Raw genomic sequence first — 26,824 nt, forward strand, 5'->3', positions numbered from 1 at the left:
GCCATCTATCGGACGATTTCGAAATTATACGAATGCTTGCTTACTTCGCGCTATTTACGAGGCTTTAAAGGGGGGCAAAACGCAGAAACCGAAAAACATACATTTTATTTTTATAACTGTAATTAATAATAATATAATAATAAACAATAGAAGGTGATTAACGTAGGAAAAACAAGAATAAAAATGGTTCACTTTTTCCTGTAGCGATTGCGTGTTAGTAAAACCAACAGGGAACGTGGGAGTAAATAAAAACGGAGAGCAGTTATGCAGAAAGCGTAAAGTTTTCGATGTGGACCGTGTCACGAAACAATGAAGGTTGCATGGTTGAGGTGAGTATCGTTTCTTCCCCTTTGTGTGGAACTATATAAAACTATTGCCGCCGTGCCGTTCACCTCCCCTCTAATGACATCCCCACAAAAGCTATGTCATAACCATCGTTGCTACCCCCCGATTTTAAAATATGTCCGAGTTTTCTTATGTTCTACTGACAAAAATTCGACCGGTCCCAAAAATAAACGACCTCGAATCGTCATTTTTTAGTTGTGTTACAATAGCTGAGATCTTACTAGAATGGAAATTCTATATGTGAACTTGGCCCCGTGTAATTATATCATAAGCTACAGCATTGTGTCCCTTTATGCCTTCACCCAATTTCTTGAAATCTCCTCCTGTTATCAATACACAAATAATTGACTTCGTCATAAATACATCTGGATGCAATTTCAATCTACATTTTGTTTTTCTTTGATATCCTCATTACACTTAAATGAAATTTTATAATACTAAAAGCAATTAAATTGAACAACAGAATTAAGAATGTAGTTGGACGAGTTCTATATTCTTAAGTGGCTATACACACACCGGTATGCGTGTAGACGGCATTAGATTGATTTCGTTATAAAACTCATCAAATATTACCAAGTTTGATGAGTTTTATAATGAAAGTTTCAACTGTTTCCACCTTTAAGGATATAACAGAAGAGTAAAATCAGGCTTGTTCCTCTTCTATAGCTGTAAAATTGTAGTTTGGCTTACTAGTAAATTATTTAGAACCTTAAAAATATATTGGTGTTATGTTAGCTGAAGTGTAATTTTTATGTTTAAGAATACTTAATGCAACACAGATTTACTCAAAAGTTAGATTTTAAGAGTATTTTTTTTAATTACACTTATATACAACCTTTTATATATTTATTCAAACTGCAGTAAATCTATCGGCTACGGTTTGACACAGATTTTCGATCTCTTCTTTGTTCATGTGTTCGACTAAAGTGATGCAGTTGTAGACCAGCATAGTGTTAAAGGTGGTCCTGGCACAGATCCAGATCTTCCCGTTCATCCCTACTGCGATCTCGAAGGGAATTTTTTCGCCTAGTTTCTTTAAAAGTACACATTGGGGTGATAATATTCTGAAAAAATATAATGTGGAAATTAGAATTCTATTTAAAGAACAAGTTTTTTATCTAAAATGCATCTTATTAGAATGGAAGAGGTTGAAGTAGAAGTTGGGTATGTTTTTACATGCCCACTGCCTGGATGATTTTGTTTAAATTTAATTATGTAAGGAAAGCATGTCTCTCAGCCAGTTTCCTTAGAGAAGCAAAGACTTTTGTCATCATACTGTATATATTTCATGTTATGAATGTTTCAAAGTTCACTTTTTAGGGTCATGGGAATGGAAGCTGCTTCAAGGATATGAAAAACCACAGTATGTAATATCTTCAATCCCAAACTCGCAAATGGGATACTGAAATAGGTTGTAAAAACTGGCATCCTATGTGCATCACTGTATAACAAGAGTGTAATGCAGGAGAAGCTGAATGCAATATTTACATAGCTATGAAGAGGACCAAATGATCTACATTAGAAACTCAATTATCCAAATCACACAGATCAAATTCTCTATGTAACTGGAAATCACTGTCATCTGTCAATTGAAATGCCAAAAAACTAGGTCACATATATATGTAACATTTAAATTCCAATACAGCCTCTTCAACCTTAAAACTCCCGGTACATAAGACGACAGTTAACACATAAACTAACGTTTTCGATCCTCCACCGAGGTCTTCGTCAGGTTCGTTGATCATGGAATGCGAAAAGAATCGAACGCTTTCGAAATTTCGAAAGCGTTCGATTCCATGATCAACGAACCTGACGAAGACCTCGGTGGAGGATCAAAAACGTTAGTTTATGTGTTAACTGTCGTCTTATGTACCGGGAGTTTTAAGGTTGAAGAGGCTGTATTGGAATTTATTTGTACCGGTAATCACGGGTGAAGATTGTCTTTCTATGTAACATTTAGTAAATTAATTTACCTGCAAATACGGTAATTGCATTACGATATTTATTGATCGTGAAACCTGATCATCCAAACTTGGTGGGCATTTAAAGTTTTCACTGTTGTGTCAAGTAACATTAAACCCTTAAGATGCAAATATTGGTGTGCTTTTTATTTTACATATTCAAAATGACAACCTTCTTCAATGATACATGGCTAACAACAAACAGTAAGAATAAATTGTCACCGAATGCATGTGATGTGCACAATGTTTCATAAATCTTAAACTTCAAATACCTCCTACAGAAAAAGTCAATTGAGATAGAATAATCACCACAATTCCAGATTTTAACATATCCATGTATCCTTGTTGGTATATGCCTCTGTGATTCTGTTCCTGATGACAAAATTGTAATTTTATTATATTTTTTTCTTCCATTTCAAAATACCAAAATCTTTTCAGCTGATTTTTTTTCTTTAACATTGTTTTACAGTTTCCATTATGAATGGAGAAAGACTTCATCCCCTACAACTTAAAAAGAGGTAGCTAACAGCATTATTTGGCACAGAACAGCAAGTATATTTAAATATTACTACACTGTAAATTGCATATAATTAATATATAAGGAATGATCATCTCATTTGCATAATTTAGAGAATATAAGAATCCAAATTTATGAATATGTTTTTAAGCAGGAGGGAAAATGTCAAACTGGTTACTGAATATATGGCTGACATTTGAAAATTGCAGTTCTATAGATTCCATTGTTGTCTGTCTATCCTTCCTTAATCTTGAGGCCCTGATTAACTAATATCATTTTTTTTTAAAATTTTTATAGACTAAGTTTAGAATTAAATATGATTAAAAATTGCAGCCTGGCATTGTCACAATAATTCAATTTTTCAAATTAAAGGCAAAATTACCTTTCTCAGTGTCTTCTGCAGAGAGAACCAATGGGTAATAGTAATGTATTAATCGTTTTGGTTTGCATATGTGGGAAAAAGTTCCAAAAATCAGCACTACGGTGCTGTGTGGCATCCGTATTCGCATTTTACCCAATTCTCACCTTCTGGCGTTTAAAAACAAAAGTATTTTATCTGGGTCGTTTGAATTGTTCTTGTGTATTGTCAGGAGTAAAGATGAAAAGCAATAGGAAAAGCAAAGCTTTTGAATTGAATTACAAAAATTACATGGGAGCCCAATATAAGTTTTAATCCATTCCCACGTGAAAACAGATTATTATTTGGAAATCAGACTTCAGAGAAACTCATAAGTGTAATTGACAAAGAGTGAATTTGACTGTTAAGAATTGGCAGAAAAGGTTCTGATTGTCCAGCTTTACAAGATTTTTCCTTAAAGTTTAAAATGCCAGTAATTTTTGAGGGACAATGTGTGCATTTACATGCATTTGATATTTTATTTGTGATTAAACAAAGTAAAATTAGAATTGTATTAATATATCTAATTTTCTTTATTTTGATCTTGAAAGTCACACTTCGTCTTTTATGCAAGTAAATATGGTATATTAAATAGCATGCAACTGGAATTATTTCCAGTTGCCTGAGTACTTCTAAGAGATGCCCAAAAAAAGGTAGATTAACTACTTACTGCATTATTGTGATAATTAAGAAAAAAAAATTTTGTTTTAAATATTTTTTGTTGGAGTCTGGTAGAAATAGAGAACAAGTTTTAATCATTAGACATTGCAAAACTGACAGATAAACATCCAGAATATGACCCATTAACATTTCACTAGATGTTTAATTATAATGAGAGATTTAAGCTTTACAGCTTGTAAGAATGACGACTGAACTTTGTCAAGTGTGATAGTGGATGGCAGAGAAGGAAAGTGAAGGTAAAACCTATAAAGCAATGCTGTTGAACTGGTTCCTACCAGGAAGGGTGTAGGAAACACGTGGAATCAGATAGAAATTGACAACCCAGGAAGTTTTAAAACATTTTTATTACATTTATATTTAGCATGCCTCACAACAGGATCAAATAGAAACATTTAACTTGTTCCACATTTGCTTGGGATTACCTGATGAACCTGGCAATGGCAGGAAGACCTCCCAGGGGTCAAAATCACCACTTGGCAATATTTTCATTAAAATGTTGAAATAAGTGAACTAGGGTTTTCATTCAGCATGAAGTTGAATCACAGAACATGCTTCAGGAAAAACAGCAAAATGTTGAGCTCCTGTGAATCCTGTGCAGCAACTTTCTTCACTTTTTAGCACGCTCCACTATAGTAGTGAAGTGCTTATGTTAGGACTTGTGTGTTTGACGTTGTGTTCTGTTCAATCCATTCATTGCGCATGTCCACATGCATGCACAAAAGGGAACTGAACATTTTCATTTACAGTCACTGTAAGCTATAGTAAAAAATTCTTCTGAACAAATACTTGATTCCAAGAATTTATAAAACTTATATTAATTTTGTTTAAAATTTGCTTTGCTTTTGTAGAGCTTGTCATCATCAACATTGCCTACCTTTTCCAGAGGACTAAAGCTTAAAAATTTTGACATGACAGAACCTGTGAAATACTGTTTAAGGATTAGAAAGAAAAACTAACATAGACTCCAAACACGTTAAGCTGTCACTTTATTAATAAGAAATATTTAGGATTTTTCAAAATTTTCCAGAGCAAAACCCAAGACCTGTGATGGATGTCCAAATGAGCAGCCATGACCAACTCATTGTCTCGCACAAGGTATCCTGTATAAAGTTTACTGGAACTGTTACAAATGTTTCTTTTATCCTTGAACAGTTGGAGCATGGTGCTGATCATGTTAAAACTATTGTTTTTTTCCCATAAGCATACAGCAACTTCTAGTATGGTATTTATTGATATAATCGTGTAGTTGGCTGCTGTAAAAGCTACGATGTTGGCAGACTGTGGGGTATTTACCACCTATAAATTGCAAAAATAATATTGAATAATTTCCCTTAATATTGTCATTGGCTCTTTTCTGTGACAATATGTCAGGTGTACAGTACATATGTGCTTCTAAGCACTATCAAATCAGGCATTGCAATTGTACCCCTAGATGGTTATTAGTAATCTGATTCATTAATGACTATATGCTGTGAAGAGGCTGGATGGCCAAGAGGTCAATGTGACAACTTACGGTGGGCTTTGATACATGCACTTTTTTGACTTACCCAGATTCAATCCTGGGTAAGTCAAAAAAGCCCCAGGAATTTTTCAGGTTTGGACGTGTCAGGCCCATCCAGCCATCCCATTATGGGCTTGCTAAGAGGCCCTCTCAGTGCCCACAGAACAGAGTTTAAAGGAAAAAAAAATGCTGTGACAGGTTACATTTGTCATAAGAGCAGTGGATTGAACAAATTCAAGCAATATTGTAGTGTACATTTACAGAAGCTGATTCAAAGGTTTGTTCATATATTTTCACTGCCACATGCTTGTGACATAATACAGTGGCCCCTCAATATATTGTACTTTTTTTGGTTCACAAATTTTAAATTATCAATTGGCATTGAAATACAGTATTTTATTCCTACCATCATCCTTGAAACAATAAATTTGTCAAGATCTAAATAATTGACCTGTCTACTTGTTTTCCCTTTTGATAAAAACAGTACTTATTAAAAACTGTTTGTTTATTGTCTCCTCATTTACAAGTTTCACTGCATAATATGACTGAAAATTCTCTAAAAAGCAAAATAATGTTAGGAAAAGATTTCTTTCTCTCTAATTTTATAAATGCAGTAATTGTTAAAGAAACAACAATGCTAAATGGATGTTCATGGTATTTATGTTTACACTGTATTAATGTAATTTTCAGTATTGAAAAACTAAGCTTATTTTATTTCAGAAACAGTTGCTGATGAAAAAATAGAAGATAGAAATTCCATAACATGTAAAAGCCCAGAATTTTTAGTACTCGATTATAATTGCATTTTTCTTTGTTTTCCAACAAGCGCAATATAAAGACAGGCTACTGTATCGCTATTAGGGTTTCTCATTTCCCGGAAATCCCAGGACAAAATTAATTATTTTTAAGATATACAAAATATCATGAAATCAAATGATATAATTATTTTTCGTTCTGCAATCTCCAAAATCAAATTAATAATGCTGTGTAAGATTTGAATTACATAGAAATTTTCACAAATAGAAAAAATTTATTAAAGTTTGCTGGAAACTGCATACAACAACAAAAAATGACTTTGAATTGAGTTGAAAATTTAAAGAAAAATGAATTTAGATCAAACTTTTAACTTAAAAGGTAATTTTTGATTTTTTTAAATGTAAATTTTTATAATATTTTGTATTATATTTTAAGATTTTAAAAAGCAAAGATGGTCAATACAGTAATCCGATCACTCAATCTAATTCTTATTTCAGTAATGAAAAGTTTTGCTACCGAGAATGCCTTTTCCAATTCAATTGATGTGATTGGAATCGTGTTTAATGCATTTAAGAGAAGACAAATATTATGTTTTTCACCTGTATCCTGAAAGATTTCTAGTTCGTTTTGAGATGTAGTACTTCTTTTGTTCTCTGGTATTCTTGATTTGTCTACCTCGACTACTTTAATAGAAACATCATAGCCCAATAATTTGGCAGTTCGTTTGTCTTTAATAATCAGATTATGAAGAAAAACTTCATACTTGCTGATTTTGTACTCGTTTGTATCCTTGTCCAGTTTGCACAACTTGGCATTACGCAGTTATTGAAGCTACTGGGCATGGTTAAAAATTAAGGCAGAATAAGCACAATTATTCCAGATATTACTGGTAAAGAATTTTGAGAGTCCTGCCACAAATAAGCTACGTATTGATTATTGACCATTTGTGACATGCCATAACGAGCAAAAATTTAAAAAACTAATAAGTAGGTTTAAAATTAATAAATACAAATGTATTCTGACAGTCTATGAGTTAGTTATACTTTCTATTTGCAAAATTTCCTCAACCTTAAAACAAAATAAGAAAAAAGTGAACTTTTAAGAAATTTGCGGGTTTTCCCGGGTTAAAAAGACAACTGGGATCCCGGAATCCTGTTTGAGGAACCCTAATCACTATATACTCCACAAAAACATTAGAAGAGCATTTCAATTGCAAAGATAAGAGCATTGATATCATTAAGCTACCATTATACACAAGATTACTCTGTTACAATAATTTATTGTATGTGCTTAATGAAATATTCTTGCTATAGTTATCACTAGATGAGTACAGGATGGCTTGCTGGAATGAAAATGTGGTAGAACATTCTTTGCTCTACCACATTTTCCAGCAAGATCATTCAAGATCAAGAACATTCTTTGCTCTACCAAATGTTAAGACCTCTCACGACCTTGCTAGAATGAACAATACAAAAGTCAGTATCAAAGATTGACTGTGGATGATGGAGCTGATAGTGTAAATCAGTGATTCTTAACAAGGGAGCCTGCAAATCATGCAAAATTTCCTTCAGAATATAATAAAAAGAAAATTGATGTATAACTGAATATTGTATTGAAAAGTGAAATAAGAAAGATGAAGTTTTTTTTATTTCTTTCTTATTTCTTTCTACATACAACTTTGTTAGTACAGAAGAAATAAATGCAAATATGCTACTTACACTGCAGTATTTACTTCTTTTATTCCAAAATAATTCTAAGAAACTATTAATGCTTGGAATTTTAAAAATAATTAGGAAAAATAGTAGGCTTAATAGTAGGCTTTGAAAATTTAAATATTTTTGCAAAAGATATGCAAAATCTTTACAAGTTGTGGGTGTTTTAGTTTTAGCATCGACATTGGATCAATTTATCGACATGTTTCTTATTAATTTTTAACAGAAAATAAAATGAGTTTTCATGTTTAATTGTGAAGTTTGTATGTTATTAAATAGATAATGAAATAATAAAGTTATGATTTACATTTATTATATAAAAAAATAAAGCAATAATAAATTGATTTTTTTATTATAGATAATTTAACAAATATAAATTATTATTTAAAAAATTGGGTCATAAAAAATTATGAAATATTTGGTGAGCCGCGAGTATAAAAAAGTTAAGAACCACTGGTGTAAATAATGGTATGGAAATAGAAGAATCAAGTGGTGATATTGTTATCTGTTGGCAATGAAAATCTGTTAGCTACTAATCTTGATCCTCTAATTTCACAGTGCTATGAGCTAGTCATTACACATCAACAGAATTTGTAAAAAAACTAATTTCTTCAGCTTTCACAGTATTTTTGGTCTCGTGAAAGCTGAAGAAAATTTATGTTTTACTTTTTAGTACATATATCAGAATAAAATTTTTTTTATACATATAACTAAAAGTAGGAAATAAAATACTACATGTATGTAACACTGAACTATCAAAATTCTTCTTAGTTTGCATTTAATTTTATGTATATTTTTCTCTGTGAGATTATACCAAATTTAAACCAGTAAGGTGACTAGTCCTCTTAATTACTAATAATATAAAATGGAAAGTATTTCAGTTTATTTTATTGTCTTAATGCAACTAAAGAAAATTAATTACTTTGTAAATTTTTTTTATTTTAAAAGGTAAACTTTATTTATGCAAGTTTTAATCAAACAGGAGGACCATGTGTAGGATGGTGATATAACAAAACCATTAAAATTTGCAAATAAGTAATTGTTAAAAATGTTTGCAAACTATTAAAAAATGTACTGTCATTGAAACTTTGTACATGTGTATTCCCAATTAGATTGTAAATTGGGAAGTAGATGAATTGCAACTTTTTACCTGGACAGATGGACAGAGTAAGTTAATAAAAAGCTTTAAATAACTGATTTTCCAGATGGATAGAGAACTTGACTGTTAAACATGTGACATCAAAGCTGATACAAGTGGTATGTTAAAATTTCAAATAAGCTCAAAGCAAAACCAAGTCTGGAAACAAAGCGGTCATGGTGACCCTGACTCCAACAACAAAGCAGAGCTAATTTTTTTTTTTGGTCAGCACAATTTGTTTGTCTTTAACATTTTCATGAACACAAGAGGAACCAATGACCCTCATTCCAAGTTCCAAAGCTGGCAAATTCAGCCAAAACTATTCTAGACAGTCACTGTAGAGAATCCTATCAGGTATGTCTGAATTAACAGATTCCCTCTCGCCAGTTTGTTGTACCAAATTGAAATAGTCAAATATCTTAGCAAAAAAAATACTTTAATCACACTTGATTGTATATGGTAGAAACTCAATCCTATGCAGTAACGAGACTCTTCTTACCCTTCCTTGCCCACTTTTAAATTCCACCACTTCTCTTCACTAACTCTACCGTCCTCCCACCCTCTTTCCCCCTTTTTATGGCTCTTTGTCTATCCTTGTAAAGGGATTGGATATGGACTGACAAGATTGCAGATGGGGGAAGAGTAGGTCCAATATCACTACAGTCACAGACTCCACTAATCAAGTGCCTCTACTCATGAGCATGGTCTGGGAATGATCCATCAAAGATGTGACCAATTTTATACAATACTCTAGCTGGAGCAGAGCCATCATAATTCTGTTATCAATTTTATTCAGGTTTATGTACTAACTGTGGACAAACTAGACATCAACAGACAATTTCTATGAAAAAATAAATTCCTACTGAAGGTGTTCAAAAATGTGAAAAGGCAGTGAAAATGGACATTACAGGAGAATATAGCTTGAGAAATTGAAATACAAGAGGTGATAGACTTGTCAAATCAATTAACAAAGGACTCAAGAGTGTAGGCATTCACAGTTCTTATTAGTCTGACCACAATTTATTGATGAGTGCAATCACAAAAAATCTGAATCACCACTCAAATGGTATTGAAAGATTCAAAAGCTATCAAAAAATAACAGAAACAACTGAGAGACACCTAAAACACCAACTCTCTTCAGTCAACTATGGCCTTCTTTTCCTAAATCTTGTCCATTTCTGTAAGAAACGTTTTTTCTCCTTTTGTCCATAAGAGCTAAACAGAAAATATTAGGACACGACACAAAAATAAATAACAAAATAAAAAAAGGAAAGAGTTGTGGATGGTAGAAAATATAAGGAAATAGACAGACAGGAGAAGAAACATGACAAATTCAACCTCAATAAAAAAATGGTATGACTAGAAGTATGTCAGTGAAATTGGTAAATTGGTTTTAGATATAAAAAAACTATAGACACAGGAGCTGTACTTCAAAGATCTATTCCATGATGAATGGAAAGATGATGCACCTGTTGAGCATCCTACAATGGAGTGACCATCAACATTGACCAAATGGGAAGAACCAGTAGCGAAGACTATCCATGCTGAATCTCCCAAGGATATGGGGAAAAGAGCATAGAAGATATTTACATCTTCTTCAATCATATATATAATACTGGTATCATTCCACCTTTATTGACCTACCAAAGAAACCAAATACCATTTGCAGCAGAGAATATTGAACAATCAATCTAATATTATATGCCTTTAAGAGCTTCTGAGAATTATATACCAAAAGATAAGATGGGAATGCACTCAGTTTGGTGTATGGCAAAATATTCTCTGGTGCCAAGGTGTATATGAATATTTCATTGACTATGAAAAAAATTATGTCAAATTTTACAAAATATATCAGAATAATTCTGGTTTCTGTAGATGGCCTTAAAGCCTCCATACAAATAGATGGATAATTTAGCAGTGCAACAAAGATAAGTGTACAGCAAAGCTGCATTTTACCACCACTACTTTACTTGTATTTTCCCTGCATATGTATTGTAATGAGGGAGACACTGGCAGACAGGACTCATTGTCAACAGCATTTTGATTAATAACTTTAGTTTAGGCTAAGACCACAGAATCTTTAGCATGCCTAAAGCCATTACCTTGAGCTAGCTTCATGAAACTTAAGGCCCAAAGCACTAAACTGTGAAAATTTCTTCTTCCTATGTACTTGGAGACAAAATTATTTTTACTTCTCAGGCTAAAGGGAATTCTGTATAGCAAAATCAGTGAAACTACTATCCCTTTAAACACAAAATAACTGAATTCAGCTAAAGAGTTAATTTTATTTCCTTTTCTTATCTTGGACATACACGCATACTTGTCCAATGAAGTCAAATGTGTCATTTGAAATTCCACAACAGATTGCTCTATCATGTTGAATGAAAGAGTTATGTTTGCTAACTGCCAATCTTGTTACAGAATTTCTGTTTGGTTTAGAACTTATGTTATTAAAATTATTGCTATTTTCAAAGGTTTTGAACAGCCAGCATACATAACTATAATTATATCTGACACTCTCCAATTAAAAATATACAGTCCTGTCTACTGAAAATTTTACTTGTTATAAATGATTGAAGTACTAGTAGCAAGTCAAATATAAAAACTAGAAATTGCTTTAAACTCTCAACTAATAATTTAATCTTTTGATTTTTCAGAGAGCTTACTTCACTTGGAATATAAGCATCAGCTATATAGAAATTTCATCTGATAGTGAAGAAGTAAGTTTCAGAAAAAAGGAGAATGTATTGCCATCTATGGAGAAAGAAATAAATTTCTGATATTAAGTATAAATCTGGATATTTATCCATTCTAATAGTTAAATGTGAGATACAAATTTTTAAATAAGTTAATTACAAATCTGATGAAATATGCCCTAGTTAATCTATATTGGTCATATACTAGAAGCAAATAGCATTAATAAAGGAGATTTTTTTTAGATATAGTTTAATTCAAAATTATATCTTCTGGAGCAAATAAAAAAAAAATAGTTAAGCATGAGTCATTGTCAGCCTTTCTTTTGTAACTTTCCCAGCAATGAATCAGAGAAATTTAAGAATATCTGATATCTTTTCTAATTTAATATTGTTGGGTTTATTAAGAGATGTCACCAATCTCTTATGATAATTAAGGGAATCTGATCCTCTTGACCTTTAATTACCAAAATTTAATAGCATCAATTTCCCATATACAAAAGTAATCCTTACACATATAATGCAAAATAGATGCCAACACACATTTTAAAGAGTTTTTTGGGGGGTCCTTGAATGTCAAAGCATTGAGAAATACATAAAAATGGGGGGGGGTCAAAATCTGAAAACATTCAAGAATCTTGTGGTATTCTAAAACTAATAGAACCACCTGACAAGGAGCTCATGAATACAGCAGAAAACATTTTGTATGTGTTAAAATAAAAATTACCCCAGCATAAAGGTGAGCGGGACAGGAATTAGATGCTTTTTCATTTGTAATAATGTTTTATAAATTATATCTGAATGTCGAATTTGTGTGTTAAATATCTACCAGCTGAATATGTAAATGAAAGTTTAATTGATATAAAAGCATCAAATCATAATACTCACTTTCTGACTACATCCAAAGAAACAGTAAAGACAAATCCTCGGTCGGGCAGCACACCAAGTCCTGCCTTCTTTCCGTGGCTGTCTATGCAAATTATTTCAGGTTCCATGTCTTTGTTTGCCACCAAAACTTTTGCATAGACGACATCTCCGACCTGAAAGAAAAATTTATATTTTAAGTTTCAAGATTGTCAAATTGACAGAAATCATAATTTTTGTTTATTGAGTTAAGATCCAACAGTTAATTATTTAAATTGAAAATCCTGTAAAAAATGAAATACCATATTTACTCAAGTATAAGATGTACAGTACAGTACAGTACCTTAATGCTGACTGTCAGATATTCTTTTCTGAAAAAGTTGTCTATGACAACTGAACAGATTTTCTTGACACAGTTAAATCTGTTCAGTATTTATTGTATAAATCCACTATTTTTTAATCCACTTGGAGGCATTGTCTGCAAAAACCTCCCAAGTAACCTCCTTCATTCTGTTTGTTGATATCTTGTTTTGGTGATTAGTTACGGGCATTTATGTGAAGGGGTGTTTGTGGGGTTCGGCAAAAAATCATATCTGCAGAAATGAGCTCTTTGAAGGAGCAGCATTGTTCTGTGAAATTCTATGTGAAACTTGGGAACTTCATAGAAACTTTTGAGTAGATTACCAAGCTATAAAATGTACTGAATGTTATGAGTAGTTTGCCATCCCTTTATGAACCGGGTAATCAGTAGAAAATGACAAGCATTCTGGATGACCATCAACATTGACAACCCCCACATCAAGAAAGTGAACGATCTTGTTCATGCAAATCAACATTTGACTGTCAGGAAACTTGCAGAAGAATGTGGCTTCTCGATTGGCTTGTGCTATGAAATCCTGACTGAAAAATTGAGGATGTCTCGAGTTGCTGCCAAATTCATGCCTGATGACAGCAGACCAGAAACAACATCAAGTTCAAGTCTGTCAGGAACTGTTTGATCAAGCTGAAGAGGATGAAACCTTCTTGTCCAGGATCATAACAGGTGATAAATCATGGGTTTATGCACTTTTGTTTCAATGTCATATCCAATCTTCACAATGGGTGAATGAAACATCTCCCTGTCCCAAAAAAGCTTGACAAGTTCGCTCAAGTATTAAGGTGATGTTGACTGTTTTTTTTTTATGCAAAGGGGGTTGCACATTACGAATATCTACCTACAGGCCAGACAGTCAACATGAGAGTACTACCTGGGGTTATAAAACACCTAAGAGACAGAATCAGGTGAAAATGGCCCAAACTTTAGAGGAGCGGCAAGTGGTTTTTTCACCATGACAAGATAAATACAAAATATCATGAAATCAAATGATATAATCATTTCATTTTTTAAAGTAATTTAATATGTTCTGCAACCTCCAAAATCATATTAATAATGCAGTGTAAGATATATATTAAAAATTACCATTTGAATTACATAAATTTTTTCAATTTGTGAAAATTGCAAACAATAATAATAATGCTTTGAATTGAGTTGAAAATTTAAAAAAAAATGAACTTACCTTTTAAGTTAGAAGTTTAATCTAACTTTTGTTTTTTAAATACTATAAAAAATTTATAATAATATTTTGTATTATGTTTTAAGATTTTAAAAAGCAAAAATGGTCAATACTCCCATCACTCAATCTTATTTTAGTAATGAAAAGTCCCGCTACCAAGAATGCCCTTTCCGATTCAATTGATGCGAGTGGAGTCATTTTTAATGCATTTAAGAGAAGACAGATGTGATTTTTCACCTGTAGCCTGGAAGATTTCTAGTTCATTTTCAAGATTGCAGTACTTCTTTTGCTCTCTAGTATTCTTGATTTGTCTACTTCGGATACTTTAATAGCGGCATTGAGCTTATAGCCCAATAATTTGGTAATTCGTTTGGCTTTAATAATCAGGTTTATGAGGAAAAATTTCATACTTGCAGACTTTGTACTCGTTTGTATCCTTGCCCAATTTGCACAACCTGGCGTTACGCAGTTATTGAAGCTACTGGGCATGGTTAAAAATTAAGACAGCCTAAGCACAATTATTTCAGATATTACAGGTTCTGACAAGTAAAGAATTTTCAGAGTCCTGCCACAAATAAGCTATGTATTGATTATTGACCATTTGTGACATGCCATAACAAGCAAAAATTTAAAAAACTAATAAGTAGGTTTAAAATTAATAAATACAAATGTATTCTGACAGTTTATGAGTTAGTTATACTTTCTATTTGCAAAATTTCCTCAACCTTAAAACAAAATAAGAAAAAAGTGAACTTTTAAGAAATTTGCGGGATTCCCCAGGATGAGAATTTCCCGGGTTAAAATAACAACCGGGATCCCTAGCACCAGCTAATTCGTCCCTCAGAACTCATGGGTTTTTGGCCAAAAACAAGACCGCTGTGCTTCCCCACCCACCCTACGACTTTTTCCTGTTCCCCAAAACTAAAAAACCCACCTCAAAGGAAAAAGATTTGCCACCATTCCAGACCGAGAGAAAAATTTGACAGAGGAGCTTATGAGCATTCTGGAAGAAACGTTCCAGGACTGTTTCAACACCATTGGGATAAGTGTATACATTGGGGAAGAGACTACTTTGAAGGGAACCCTGACCAATAAACTGTAAGTGAAGTATTTTTTTGTAATAAATAAACTTCAAGAACTTTTTGAACAGACCTCATACAGTGTACTAACTACTGCAGAGGTATTCCAGATAATTTTGGCGCCTGAGGAAAGACTAAGAACACTGTCAATGCATTTATATTTCTATCAGTTTATAAAGATGAAATTTAGACATATCAATTTTTTCTAGAACATTCAACGTAGGTATGCAAGTAGAGTGACCAAAGGGCATTTCATCACATGCTGTTACTTCATTGGAAATAGAAGCATCAGTATGTGAGTGTGTTCTTTCATCACTTCAAAAGTTGCCAGAACAAAATAAAGGCCATGATCTCATCTGCAAAATACTTGTTAGTGTTCATGGATGAACAAAGGTGTTTGTTCATCCATGAACCCTTTGACCCATATCCTCTAAGGATGAACAATAGTTCATCCTTAGAGGATATGGGTCAAAGGGTTGATATGCAGATTGGCATCATCATCATCATCATCATCATCATGAAGCTGCTTCCAACCAACATCATTGTCATGAAAGAACTCTACTGTGAACAACTGGATTGCTTAAACACCAAGATGCTCTCATAGGCTGTTACACAAATAAAAATATATTCTGTTACTGAGTATGACTTATATTGTATTAATTTCTATAGTTCAATTGGTCATCAAAATTTCCAAATCACACTCTCTTACTAACTAAATTTAAACTAATGGAACTATTTGCTATTTAGTTTTTGTCCTTTATCGCTTGATGAAACAAATCCAGAAGATCATACAAGGAATATATTCATCGTGTGTGAAATTACACATCTTGTATTCTGTACTGTAAATAAATCAAAGTATTTCCTTGTGAAAATTTTATGAAGGATTTGTCCTTATAAAAGGTACTTTATTTTCATTCAAACAAAAATCTATCATAAAATGGCCTGAGAAAAAGAAGAGAAATGCCAAATGCTGCAAGTTAGTTCAATTTGAACTTCGTTATTTTTGTTTTGTTAATTCTTTTTTGTAAAAAAATTCATTGAATAATATGAACAAATGCTTTAGATTACAATATAATTAAAATCAATTATAATTTGAGCACAACTTCTTTGATCTTCATATGGAAGTATTGTGAACTAAAGTAGTTTCTCAAAATTTTCATTTAAGACTTAATATAGCCAAAATTCAACTTGACAACTAATAAATTTCTGTAGTATTTCTTCATATAATCTCCTTGCATAAAGAGAATTCTTTATCTAATAAGCAAATAAATTTATTTTCTTGTATAGAGGTAAAGGGATCTTGTGTAATCAAGTGCATATTTCAACTCTAAATTATATTTTATACACAAAACAAATTGGGTCTTTTTGACTAATACAGAAATTTAACATACCTGAACAATTGGCAGATTTCTTCTCGACACACCCTCGAAGGAAAACAGAGACAGTGTGGCTGGTTCACTGCTTCCCAGGTCGACTCGGACACTCTCGTTACCTTTAGAAATAACGATGCCTATAACGGCTTCGCCTCTGGCTGGTATATACTAAAATGATAATTTTACATAGAATTAATTTTTAAATAAGTTACTTAGTATTGTATTTTAAATGCTTAATTTAAAATTAATAAGAGTATTAATTTCACAAACTCATATATAGCATTATAATGTACAGTACTTCTGTCTTTTAGAATAACATAAGTTAGGCTTACAGTGCTCTTTTTTGCAGGATGCAGAAAATATGTATTCTTTTTACACTTAAACTTATTAAATAGGAACAGCTTTAATTTTTTTTTAAATGTGAGTTTTTGACTTGCAAATGTTAGATTAATTTTTTTTTTATAACAATATTAAAATGCTGACATAACATTTATTTCCACAACCGTTGCCAGCCAGACAGATAGTAGAGCCATAGTACTATACTTATAATGGCTATCTGATGATAGTAGCAGATACTTTTCGATATGTTTAAAATTAAGGAAGATTCATCAGTAAAACAGTCCAAATGAAATTTTTGATTATTCTACTTTAAATGAATGGCACTAATTTTATTTAAATAACTTTTGGTAAAAAATACAGTGAACATTACCAACTGAAATAATAAATATGCTTACGTATTTATTTTTAGATAACAATCATAATGTTTTTTCTCATTTCAATAAAAAATACTATACCTTTTCATGATAATGCATACCCCAAGTTACATAAGTAATGTGGACCGTAGACCTTTACATAACTCAAATTTTATATAAGTTGAATTTATAAATTGCTTAAGTGTAACTATGTAATTAATAACTTAATAATATGTGTACAGTACACACATAATAAATACAGAATTCTTTTTTTGTATAAAAGAATTGATTTTACATAACAGCAAATTTACATAAGTCATGTGTTACGTAATTTGGAATATTACTGTACATAATACTCTTTCTATTGCAAAGTTGCCATTTCCATTTATGGCACTTCCTAGAGGTAATAGATGACAAAACATTTGAATGAAGAAAGGAGATGAAACTTATACACATATCATTAACAGTTTCCCTATTGATTAATTTCTCAAATAATAATTAACATAATACAGTAATCACTAGAGATGAATAAGGTTATAAGTGCCAAGTCTGTACAAATCACTTTATTGGCATGATAAAACCACTATTGGACAATGCATAATCAGCAAAATATCATACATTCTTTGAAAACCTTTACACATGCATGGAGATACTTTCATCACACATCTAACCTTTTGGTTATATGGGCAAAATGTCATATGTGCAATTTAGCAGCATTATTTAAAATATTTTTATACAAGGAAAAGCTCAAAGCTTTCCCTTTTATAGAAATACTTTAAATAATACATTGGTTTGAGCAAATTCGGAAGATCCTGTGTGTTTGTTCAGAGTTTCTTGTCCTTTTATTTAATTGTTGTACTTCTTAAATTTGTCAAGTTAACAAATCAGAAGATCCTCATTCACAAAAGAAAAAAAAAAAAAAAGAACTTGTACCACAAGTAAGCAAAGAGATAAATGGTCTTTTCTCCTCTTGCTTATGACCTTTTGTCTCCCCTATGACAATATGCTTGCATTGAGTTTTGTAAAAGTTTAATCACGTCATTTACTACCTCAATTTTAAATCAGAGGCAATGTTGTGTATGATTGCATACTTCTCAAAATGAGAGAGAAAATATCATTATATCTCAATGACCTTTAATCCATGATTGAATGTTTAATATGTGAATTGTTAATACTGAGCACCCATTTAATGTGATATTGAAAATTGGAGTTCAGGTTTTCTTTCCTTTTTGATAACTTTATTTTCTTTTTGATAAATCGTAATTAAAGATATACATTTCTTATTTATTCAACAGTAGCTGTAACTGATTTTCAAATAAAAGTAAAACTTGATAATATTTAACATAACTGTGTGTTTTTATAACAACATATTATTGCATAATCATCAAAAATAATGTTGACTTGCAAATTCTTGCTATTTATCTCTATGTCATTTATTAGAAGATATTGGAAATTTAGTAATTTATATATATATCATGTAATAAATTTCCTGGTTTTATTGGAATAGTAGGCAAATTCAAGGATTTCTGAAATCTTTGGGATACAATGTAAAATAAATACTGTAAACTACAGTAGGTAGTAACACACTCATTTATTTAATAAACAAACTTTGTGAATTTTATATTTCATATTCCATTAATGTACAGTACAATACAGTAGGTGTATTTTTTAATTATTTTCTTATTACTGGTATATAAAGTAACAAACTTGCTATCAGTTGCTATTTCAAATATAATTTGCTTAAAAAGTAAACTTTCATAAATATTTAAATATATTTAATAATAGACATCAAATAATTATGTTCAAAGAAAATAGCTGTCCCTGAATAGTAGGCTAACTGCAGAAGAAATGTACAGTTTAAAATACTATAATAATAATTAATAATAGCTTAATAGTAGACTATTTGTATACAAGTAAAATGGCAAAGCCATTCCTGGGACAAGACTGTCTCAGAGAGTGCGAGCAATGCATGCACAAATCTTGCACTCACGCCTGTTTGTAGAAACAGTCTCAGCTTTTTGTATTTTATTTTGACCTGGTTCTTGGTCCCCTGACTACCTACAAGTCTGGTTTATTTTGTGTGTGCATGATTTGGGCACTAAATACTCTGTGCTAAATTACAACTCCTGACACGTACTCCTTCATACCTCTAAGGTGTCCAGCAGTTGACAGTAGCATGATTTTAGAAACGAGACAGTCTCATCAAAAACTATTATCTTTAAAATACTATACCAGAGTTAAAGATTGTAAATTTGTATATAAAGAAGCCAAAACAATTATCTTATTTATTTAAGAAGTCAAAACTTTTAATTATACTCTATACTTAACTCTGTAAAACATGTATGTATATGCAAGAATCTGGACTTCAACATAAACAATTTAACGTTGTAACATCAACTTTATCAACTATCTGTCAACTTTGCCACCTGGGAGTATATCCTCTTTTAAGTTCTCAGCATCAATAAAGACACTTTCATGTAACCTTCTGACTTGCTGTCCGGATTTCATCATTTTAAAATAATACCAAATGGGCAGTCAGGCAGTCATTGCCAGTCCCTCGATAGTTGCAGTCGTCGCCAGTTCCTCTAGGATTAGTCATCGAAATTTTCCCGTGTCAGTGCCAATCATATTTTATTGAATTTTCACATTACCCTCAACCGTGCCTAGAAGAACAACTTTTCCAGATCGATCCAGACCTGTCCCGAATGATCCAAATCCGGACAACCTCAAGACCCCAGACCTCTGAGTCCTCATGAAATCCAAATCAAGAAACATCACCATCAATGCAGGTATTTCCTGACTCGCGAACAATTGTAAACTCTCTCTTGTGACCGCTAGATAGATAGGTTAAGTCAATATAACCCAATATACATTCATGTATTCCTTTTTTTTTAAATTAAACGGTTATTTAGTGGTTAAGCAAGGTTCCACTGTAAATGTTTAACTTTTTTGATTGTTAACTGTCTTGTCACAATTTACTCAAAGTCGGTGAAGAAAGTGTTTTTACTCAAAAAATTGTTCTGAGAATATTTTATTTTTAGAATTATATTTATTAATATTTATTTATGTATAAACATGCTGCTGTAAATTTTATTAATTTCTATGGTAATTTCTTCATTTATTATCCTTTCAGAAACTGTCAGTAAATGAGAGGAATTCAGATAATTCTTAGAAAAGTCAGAAATATATAAAGAATTTGCACTTCAGTAAGAACTATTAAATAAACGATAATATAAGTTATATCTTATACCAGTTTTTCACAATGTTTTTGGATTAGCAACACACGTTGAATTTAATTAGATTCCTGCAACACACAATAACTTTTTAAAATAAATTACAGCTGATTTTAAAAAGTTTTGATCACGTGGAAGTTAAATTTACCAATACAAAAACTCACAATTTTACAAATACACTATAAAAATAAAAAGACTATTTGAATCAATGTGTGAAGAGCTAGTATCAGCCTTTAAGCTTGTAAGCCACAATGTTTATAAAAGCTCTAGTTGATATGTGGGCATATGCACAGATGCATGCAAATTTTTCAACAATCGGCATTTTAGTGAATATCACCTTCTCCCTTTAGTTGGGTTAGCGATAAAAAGATAAGTGATAAATGAAATTTTAAAAAGAGCTTATACAAAATTATAAGAAATATTTAATATTTCTATGGCACACAGATTGGGAAACACTCATACAATATGATTTTACAAAAACAAAATATTATGATACGCAAATAGTATTTTAAAGGATATTCTATATTTAAAAATAAAATTAATGAATTGAAAATAGCAGATAAAAAGTTAATCAAAATGTGATAATATGCCAAACAACTGCCAGATTAAATCAGACTACTTTACTGCTATTATTATTAATTTAATTCTAAATAATTTGGTACTAGATACCAAACAAATTATTTAGAATTTAATTAAAAATAGTCACAGTAAAGTTACCAGATTAAATCTGGTAGTTGTTTGATATATTACTAAAACATCGGGCTTTGGAATGTTTATAAAATGTGACAACGTTCTTACATTATTTTTTCCATTTGGCCAGCAGAGTTAGGCTTCCTTATAAGAATTTAAATATTCATATAGTCCTATATTACTTTATTTTATAGAAAAGCTGATATAAATTGTCTTTATACCTCCAATTTCAGCTCTGTATTGCCACAAATATGTTAACATACAGATCTAAATAAATTTACTTTCTTTAATTATTATTCTATTACATAATTTGTAATATGCAACGTTTATATTATACGTCACTGGATATTCTAATTACTAATGTTTATTTATCCTGCAAATTTCATCAATTTCCAATTGCAAATCAATTGGTTTTCCACATCTCAATTGTGTTCTTTATTAAAAGATTATATATTTTTGACGTTTTATAAATCACAATTAAAAGTAAAAGCAAAGATATTAAATATAATTTAATTAAACAAAACAAAAAGCTTAGAAACTTCATAGTGTATATTATGATAACTTTGATTATAAAGTTAATTAATATTTTGATGAGTAATGATGTATAAATTAATGTATTAAAATATCTGATCAAATAATCTGAAGATTAACAATACATGTACACCATCACTAATCCGGTCACCGCTAATTTGGTTCCACCTCTAATTCCGACATAACCTGCTAACATTTATTCCTAGTCATAGTTCCAATGCATAAAGGAAGTGTTTTCTATGATGTAAAGAACAAACACAATATATTGTCCATTACAGATAAAGTTGAACTTCTACAAAAAAGTTGACAGCAATATATCTGTAAGAAGTTTGTGTTATTGTTCCAGAAAGAAGGGAGGATTACAACAAACATTTTGATGAACAGATTGAAAAATATTTTGTTCTTAAAGCAAGAACTCACTATGACTCTGTTGGCCTGGACAACAATTGTAAAATAATACTTATTTTAGACACTTGCTCTGCATATTCAAAATTGGAACATTTGGTAAAGATAATGGTTTCAGTATCTAACTGTACATCATTAATTTAATTCCTGGATAATGGCTTATTACATTCTCTTGGGTTCCTGTTTATGAAATGCCTATTGAGTGCAGTTAACTCTGGCAGACTAGTATAAAAGTTTCTTAAGGAATTTAATTGAAAGATATGGTTTACTGTATCACCAATGAGCAGAGGTCTGTAGAGACAATTACACTGGAAAATAGATGGCATAAATTGTAGTTAGGTTTAATATTTGAGTTTGCAATGTTTATAGGTTTCAGGAGGTCAAAGTAAAAACAGATATACATGAACCTGCTTTCTTACATTCATGATCTAATAAATGCTGCTGCCAAAGATGGTGCATTAACACTTTATATGTCAAATTGTGAAACATTTATATCACTGTATCTTTGTTAGCATTAATAAACCATATGTTCAGAGAGATTTTTTTTATTTATACTACTTCTTATATTCACCTCTCAAAGTATTTACCTTCTGATACACCCTGTATTTGCAATGCCTATTCCCTTTCTTGATAAGCTTTTCAGAAATGTCTACATGATTCCAACAAACCAATTGGATTTTGGTACCAAATGCAAATTGTATTTAGAATATAACTTGCAACTTTTCCTATATGTTGTTTTGTCAACGATAGATATACATCCCAAAACTTCAACATAAATTTTTCTTCTATATATAAACAAAGACATCTCTTGATATAAGTTTTTAACTTGTGTTCTACAAAGTTTGCATATTAAAAACTAAAATACAGTTTTTAATACCCAGACTTCATAAAAATCTGATTTGTAGACTTCTCTACTTAATGTTTTCCAGTTAGAGTTTATTTTATATTTTATGTAGATTCTGAAGATGGAAGCATACCTTAAAAGCACTAAATAAAATAATAGTACTGCAAACTTCTAAATTTATGGCATACAGCAAGGTTGTTCCAACCTTTTCTCCTACTGGGCCGAATTAGAAATTTAGAGATATTCAGCAGGTCACAAACATACTTTATATAAATATATGCTTTTAAAAAGTTCAAAATGTGAATATAAATATTTGTTATTAAAATTTGATAATTACAAAAAATAGTGTATTATTGACAGTAAAAAAATAAATTATACTCACACAAAATAAAAATAAATTCAATGCAATTTTTGACATTGCCTTCCTTTTATAATACTGTAAATATTTGCTTTTATGGTACTAGTCTTAATTCTAAGAATTTTAGTTAAATGGGAATCACTCAACCTATTTCTTTCAGCAGTTTTGATGTGTTTCATGCATGAAAAGAATTGTTCACAACAATATGTACTACCCCACATGCATAACAGTCTTCTAGATAAAACAATTTTCTAGCACCAATTACACCATTACAACATCAAAGTATATCCAGTAAAACAAGAATAATTTTTATGACATACTTTACCAAAATAAATGAAAATACAGTAGAGCATCGATTATCCGACCCCCGATTAACCGACTTATCGGTTAACCGACCGCGTTCTAGTTGGCAAATTCAAATGTATGCTAGTGATGTGGCGCTACAATATTTGGTTATGTGTTGGCTACTTTAATATTATTTTTGTTAAATTTTTGCATGTTTTAGCTGGCAGCACTGGCTTGACCATGAAAGGGAGGCTAGTATTTAAACTAGGCCTGATACACTATACTAATAATGTATTTTTTCATACTTTTCGGTTATCCGACTTTTCAGTTATCCGACCAACCCCAGTCCCCAATTAAGTCGGATAATCGATGCTCTACTGTATACCTAAAAAAATTTAGGGTGCAGTGGGCTGCATAAAAATATTAAATGGGCTGCAGTGCAGCCCACAGACTGGACATCCCTGGCATAGAGTATACTTGATTATCCTTGTGCAGATTATCTGCACATACTTGCATCCCAATAAAAATTTATGTCAGCAATACAAATATTAGCATTAAAAGAAAAAAAAATATCTGTGTTTGTTATTTAAAATGTTATGTTTCACAATATCAAGGCATAAATTAAATGGCCTAACAAGTACAATAAGTGCAGTTGATTCTTAAACAATGCAGCTTTTCCTATGTATATGCTGTATTTTTTTTTTTAATTAAAGAAGTTTCAAAATATTTTCTTCAAACAATTTTACATCATTTCCTTATCAATAAGTCATTAATACAGTAAAATTAATGATGTTTTATGCCACTATACAACTGGCAACCATCTGTCATTCTTGGTAAATAATACAAGAAATTGATAGTGAACTGCAAGGTGCTAGTTCAATAAATTTTTATGAATTTTCTGTTTGCATCAAAAGTTTTATTCAACTCTTATCACATCTTAAGCTTATTAATTAATTAATTAATCATCACTCTCAAAAAAGTAGTTCTTATATTATGAATAAAATACAATGTTAAATTTAATATGAAATTAAAAACTAAATAAAAGAAAAATTGATTAGTTTCATTAAAACAGACTTGCAGATTATCCATATCGCCTTTACCAATGATTAGTCAGAATAGTCAGGAGTACTGTATACTATATTTGTTTAACCAATCTTAACTTATACAAATTTGTTAAGTGAAAAAGAATTAAAAAAATACTGTTAAATTTCTTATGTCATTTTTCAAAAATACTGTAAATAAAGCTCAATTATGTCTTTTAAATAACTATCACTACTGCATTCTCTATTCACATCTGCCTCAAAAACAAGTAAGACAAAACCTTTCACACTTTGTTTCTAGCAGTTTAATTACTAAGTACAAACCTTCCACCCTAAAGTACTAAAGTCCTAAGTACGTCCTTGTCCCTAAGTACAAAATTCCACTCTAGCCCAGTTTGCAAGTGAACCAAATATAATGGCCAAATGGGAAGAGGCTAAGATTATTATACCTATGCTTGATTATAACAAGCTTAGAACAATAGAAACAATAGGAATCTTTACAAAATCCCTCAAAGAGAACTGTATTAACAGCAGAGATGCAGACTCACTCTCCACCACATGGCAATCACTCCTCGATAACCCCTTAAATTAAATAGGCTAATCCACCTCATTGAGCCTGTTGCAATCTTTCGAGCATTTTCTAAATTTATCTCATTTTTTTATTTTCCAATTTTAACAATTATCTTATCATCAATAGTCATTTGCACATCTTGGTTAAACTCAAAAGATAATTAACAATGTCAATATTGTTTAAACTTTATTAGCAATGACATCATCAGTAAGAAGAAACCTTTGTAAACAGTAACGTCATTTAAATATCTGCTAACTGGTGTTCCAACCAACCTTATTGCACCTGGAAAAGGCCATTCAAAACGGCCAAATACGTTTGTACTTAGTGATTAAACTGCTAGAAACAAAGTATGAAAGGTTTTGTCTTATTTATTTTAAGTAGTTCTAGCTTTGAGTGCAGAGAAGTATAAATGTCTCGAAAACTTTCATCATTTGCAAATTCTGCATGTGTGCATGTTACTTCAGTTCATTTATATCTCTATAACCTTTTGCTATTACTTGTGCCTACATATGCTTTCCTTTACCCATTACTTTTTAATTTTTTCAATACTAAATCTATATTAAACTGTTCAGTAATGCCCATTAATTTCTTCAATTCTTACTGCATTAAATCAATGTATTAGCCGACATTTATTCCAAGTTAATTCAGCAATTAAATTTTCTAGCTGTTGTTATATTTAATATACAGATTTATAAACTAATTAATTACACTTTGTATAATATAATATTATGAAAATATTTACTTTTTTAAACATTTTGTCAAAATGTTAAGATTGTTATTAATTCTATAACTGCTATAACAAAAATTTATTTTAAGTTAGAATTTACAACTGTTCAATAATGTTGCATCAAATAAGGAAATCAAATAACAACTTTTAATTAACATAAATTTCAGGTAAAAACTTTGTAACTTGTAACACAAAGTGTGAAATTTTAGTTACCATTTATAACTGGTTAACAGAACAGCTAAATTCTTTTGGATTTTATTATGTTTTGCAAAAGTTGTATTTATTTTACTTCAGGATATATTTTCATTTCTCAAACTTCATTACTAACTGCCCACTAGTTGAAGAGAAATTTAAAATTCATTTCATTTTGATTAAGTTAAAAGGTACAGTAGCTGAATAGGTGTTTTAACAAACAATTCGTAGACATTGTACAAGACTTACCATCATCTTTCTACATCCCGATTAACTGACTTTTATCTCTTCTGCATCTAACAATATAATTCAAAAAACTGTTACTGTTGTGAACTGTTCATTTATAAGCAATTATTATTGTGATTTACAAAGTGAGGTCCACACAGAATGGAACAAAAATAAAGTTACTCACCAGCAATGTATGATAGAGAGATTGGGTCTAGGGTCAATACAAGACCATCTATTGTCCACAGACACTTCCAATTCTCTCTCAATAATGACCACCACAAAGTATATTATCACAAAGATAACTAATTAATTTATTGTAATTATTTGCACATCAATAGTTTGATTTGTTTCGCAATACCTTTTTACAAATATGTAATTATAGGAATAATTAGAGAAACAAAATCTAGACCCATCATAACTTTAGATGCAGCTTATTAATATGACAATGATAACAGTAG

At 31.0% G+C, this 26,824-nt stretch overlaps 1 protein-coding gene and 1 long non-coding RNA gene across 3 annotated transcripts in view; one reads left to right on the forward strand and one right to left on the reverse strand.

Annotated features, from left to right (window-relative positions):
• On the forward strand, positions 1–11,801 carry LOC136973654 (uncharacterized). 2 transcript variants are annotated; one of them, XR_010880523.1, is made up of 4 exons: positions 1–118; positions 205–329; positions 2,776–2,858; positions 11,670–11,801. It is a non-coding gene; the product is annotated as an uncharacterized lncRNA (long non-coding RNA). The 2 variants fall into 2 exon arrangements; XR_010880522.1 differs by having other exon boundaries at positions 20–329.
• Rrp40 (exosome complex component Rrp40) overlaps positions 1,138–26,824 on the reverse strand; it is a 59,138-nt gene continuing 33,451 nt past the window's right edge. Inside the window, exons 2-4 of the mRNA XM_067268396.1 lie at positions 16,589–16,738; positions 12,590–12,741; positions 1,138–1,409 (exon numbers count right to left, since the gene is read on the reverse strand). Coding sequence (XP_067124497.1) covers positions 1,196–1,409; positions 12,590–12,741; positions 16,589–16,738 — 516 coding nt within the window. The 3' untranslated portion in view covers positions 1,138–1,195. The remainder of the gene's footprint in view (positions 1,410–12,589; positions 12,742–16,588; positions 16,739–26,824) is intronic.

The sequence above is a fragment of the Centruroides vittatus genome, unplaced genomic scaffold, assembly GCF_030686945.1.
Source record: "Centruroides vittatus isolate TY-2023 unplaced genomic scaffold, ASM3068694v2 contig_3255, whole genome shotgun sequence".
In the NCBI taxonomy this organism is placed as follows: domain Eukaryota; kingdom Metazoa; phylum Arthropoda; class Arachnida; order Scorpiones; family Buthidae; genus Centruroides; species Centruroides vittatus.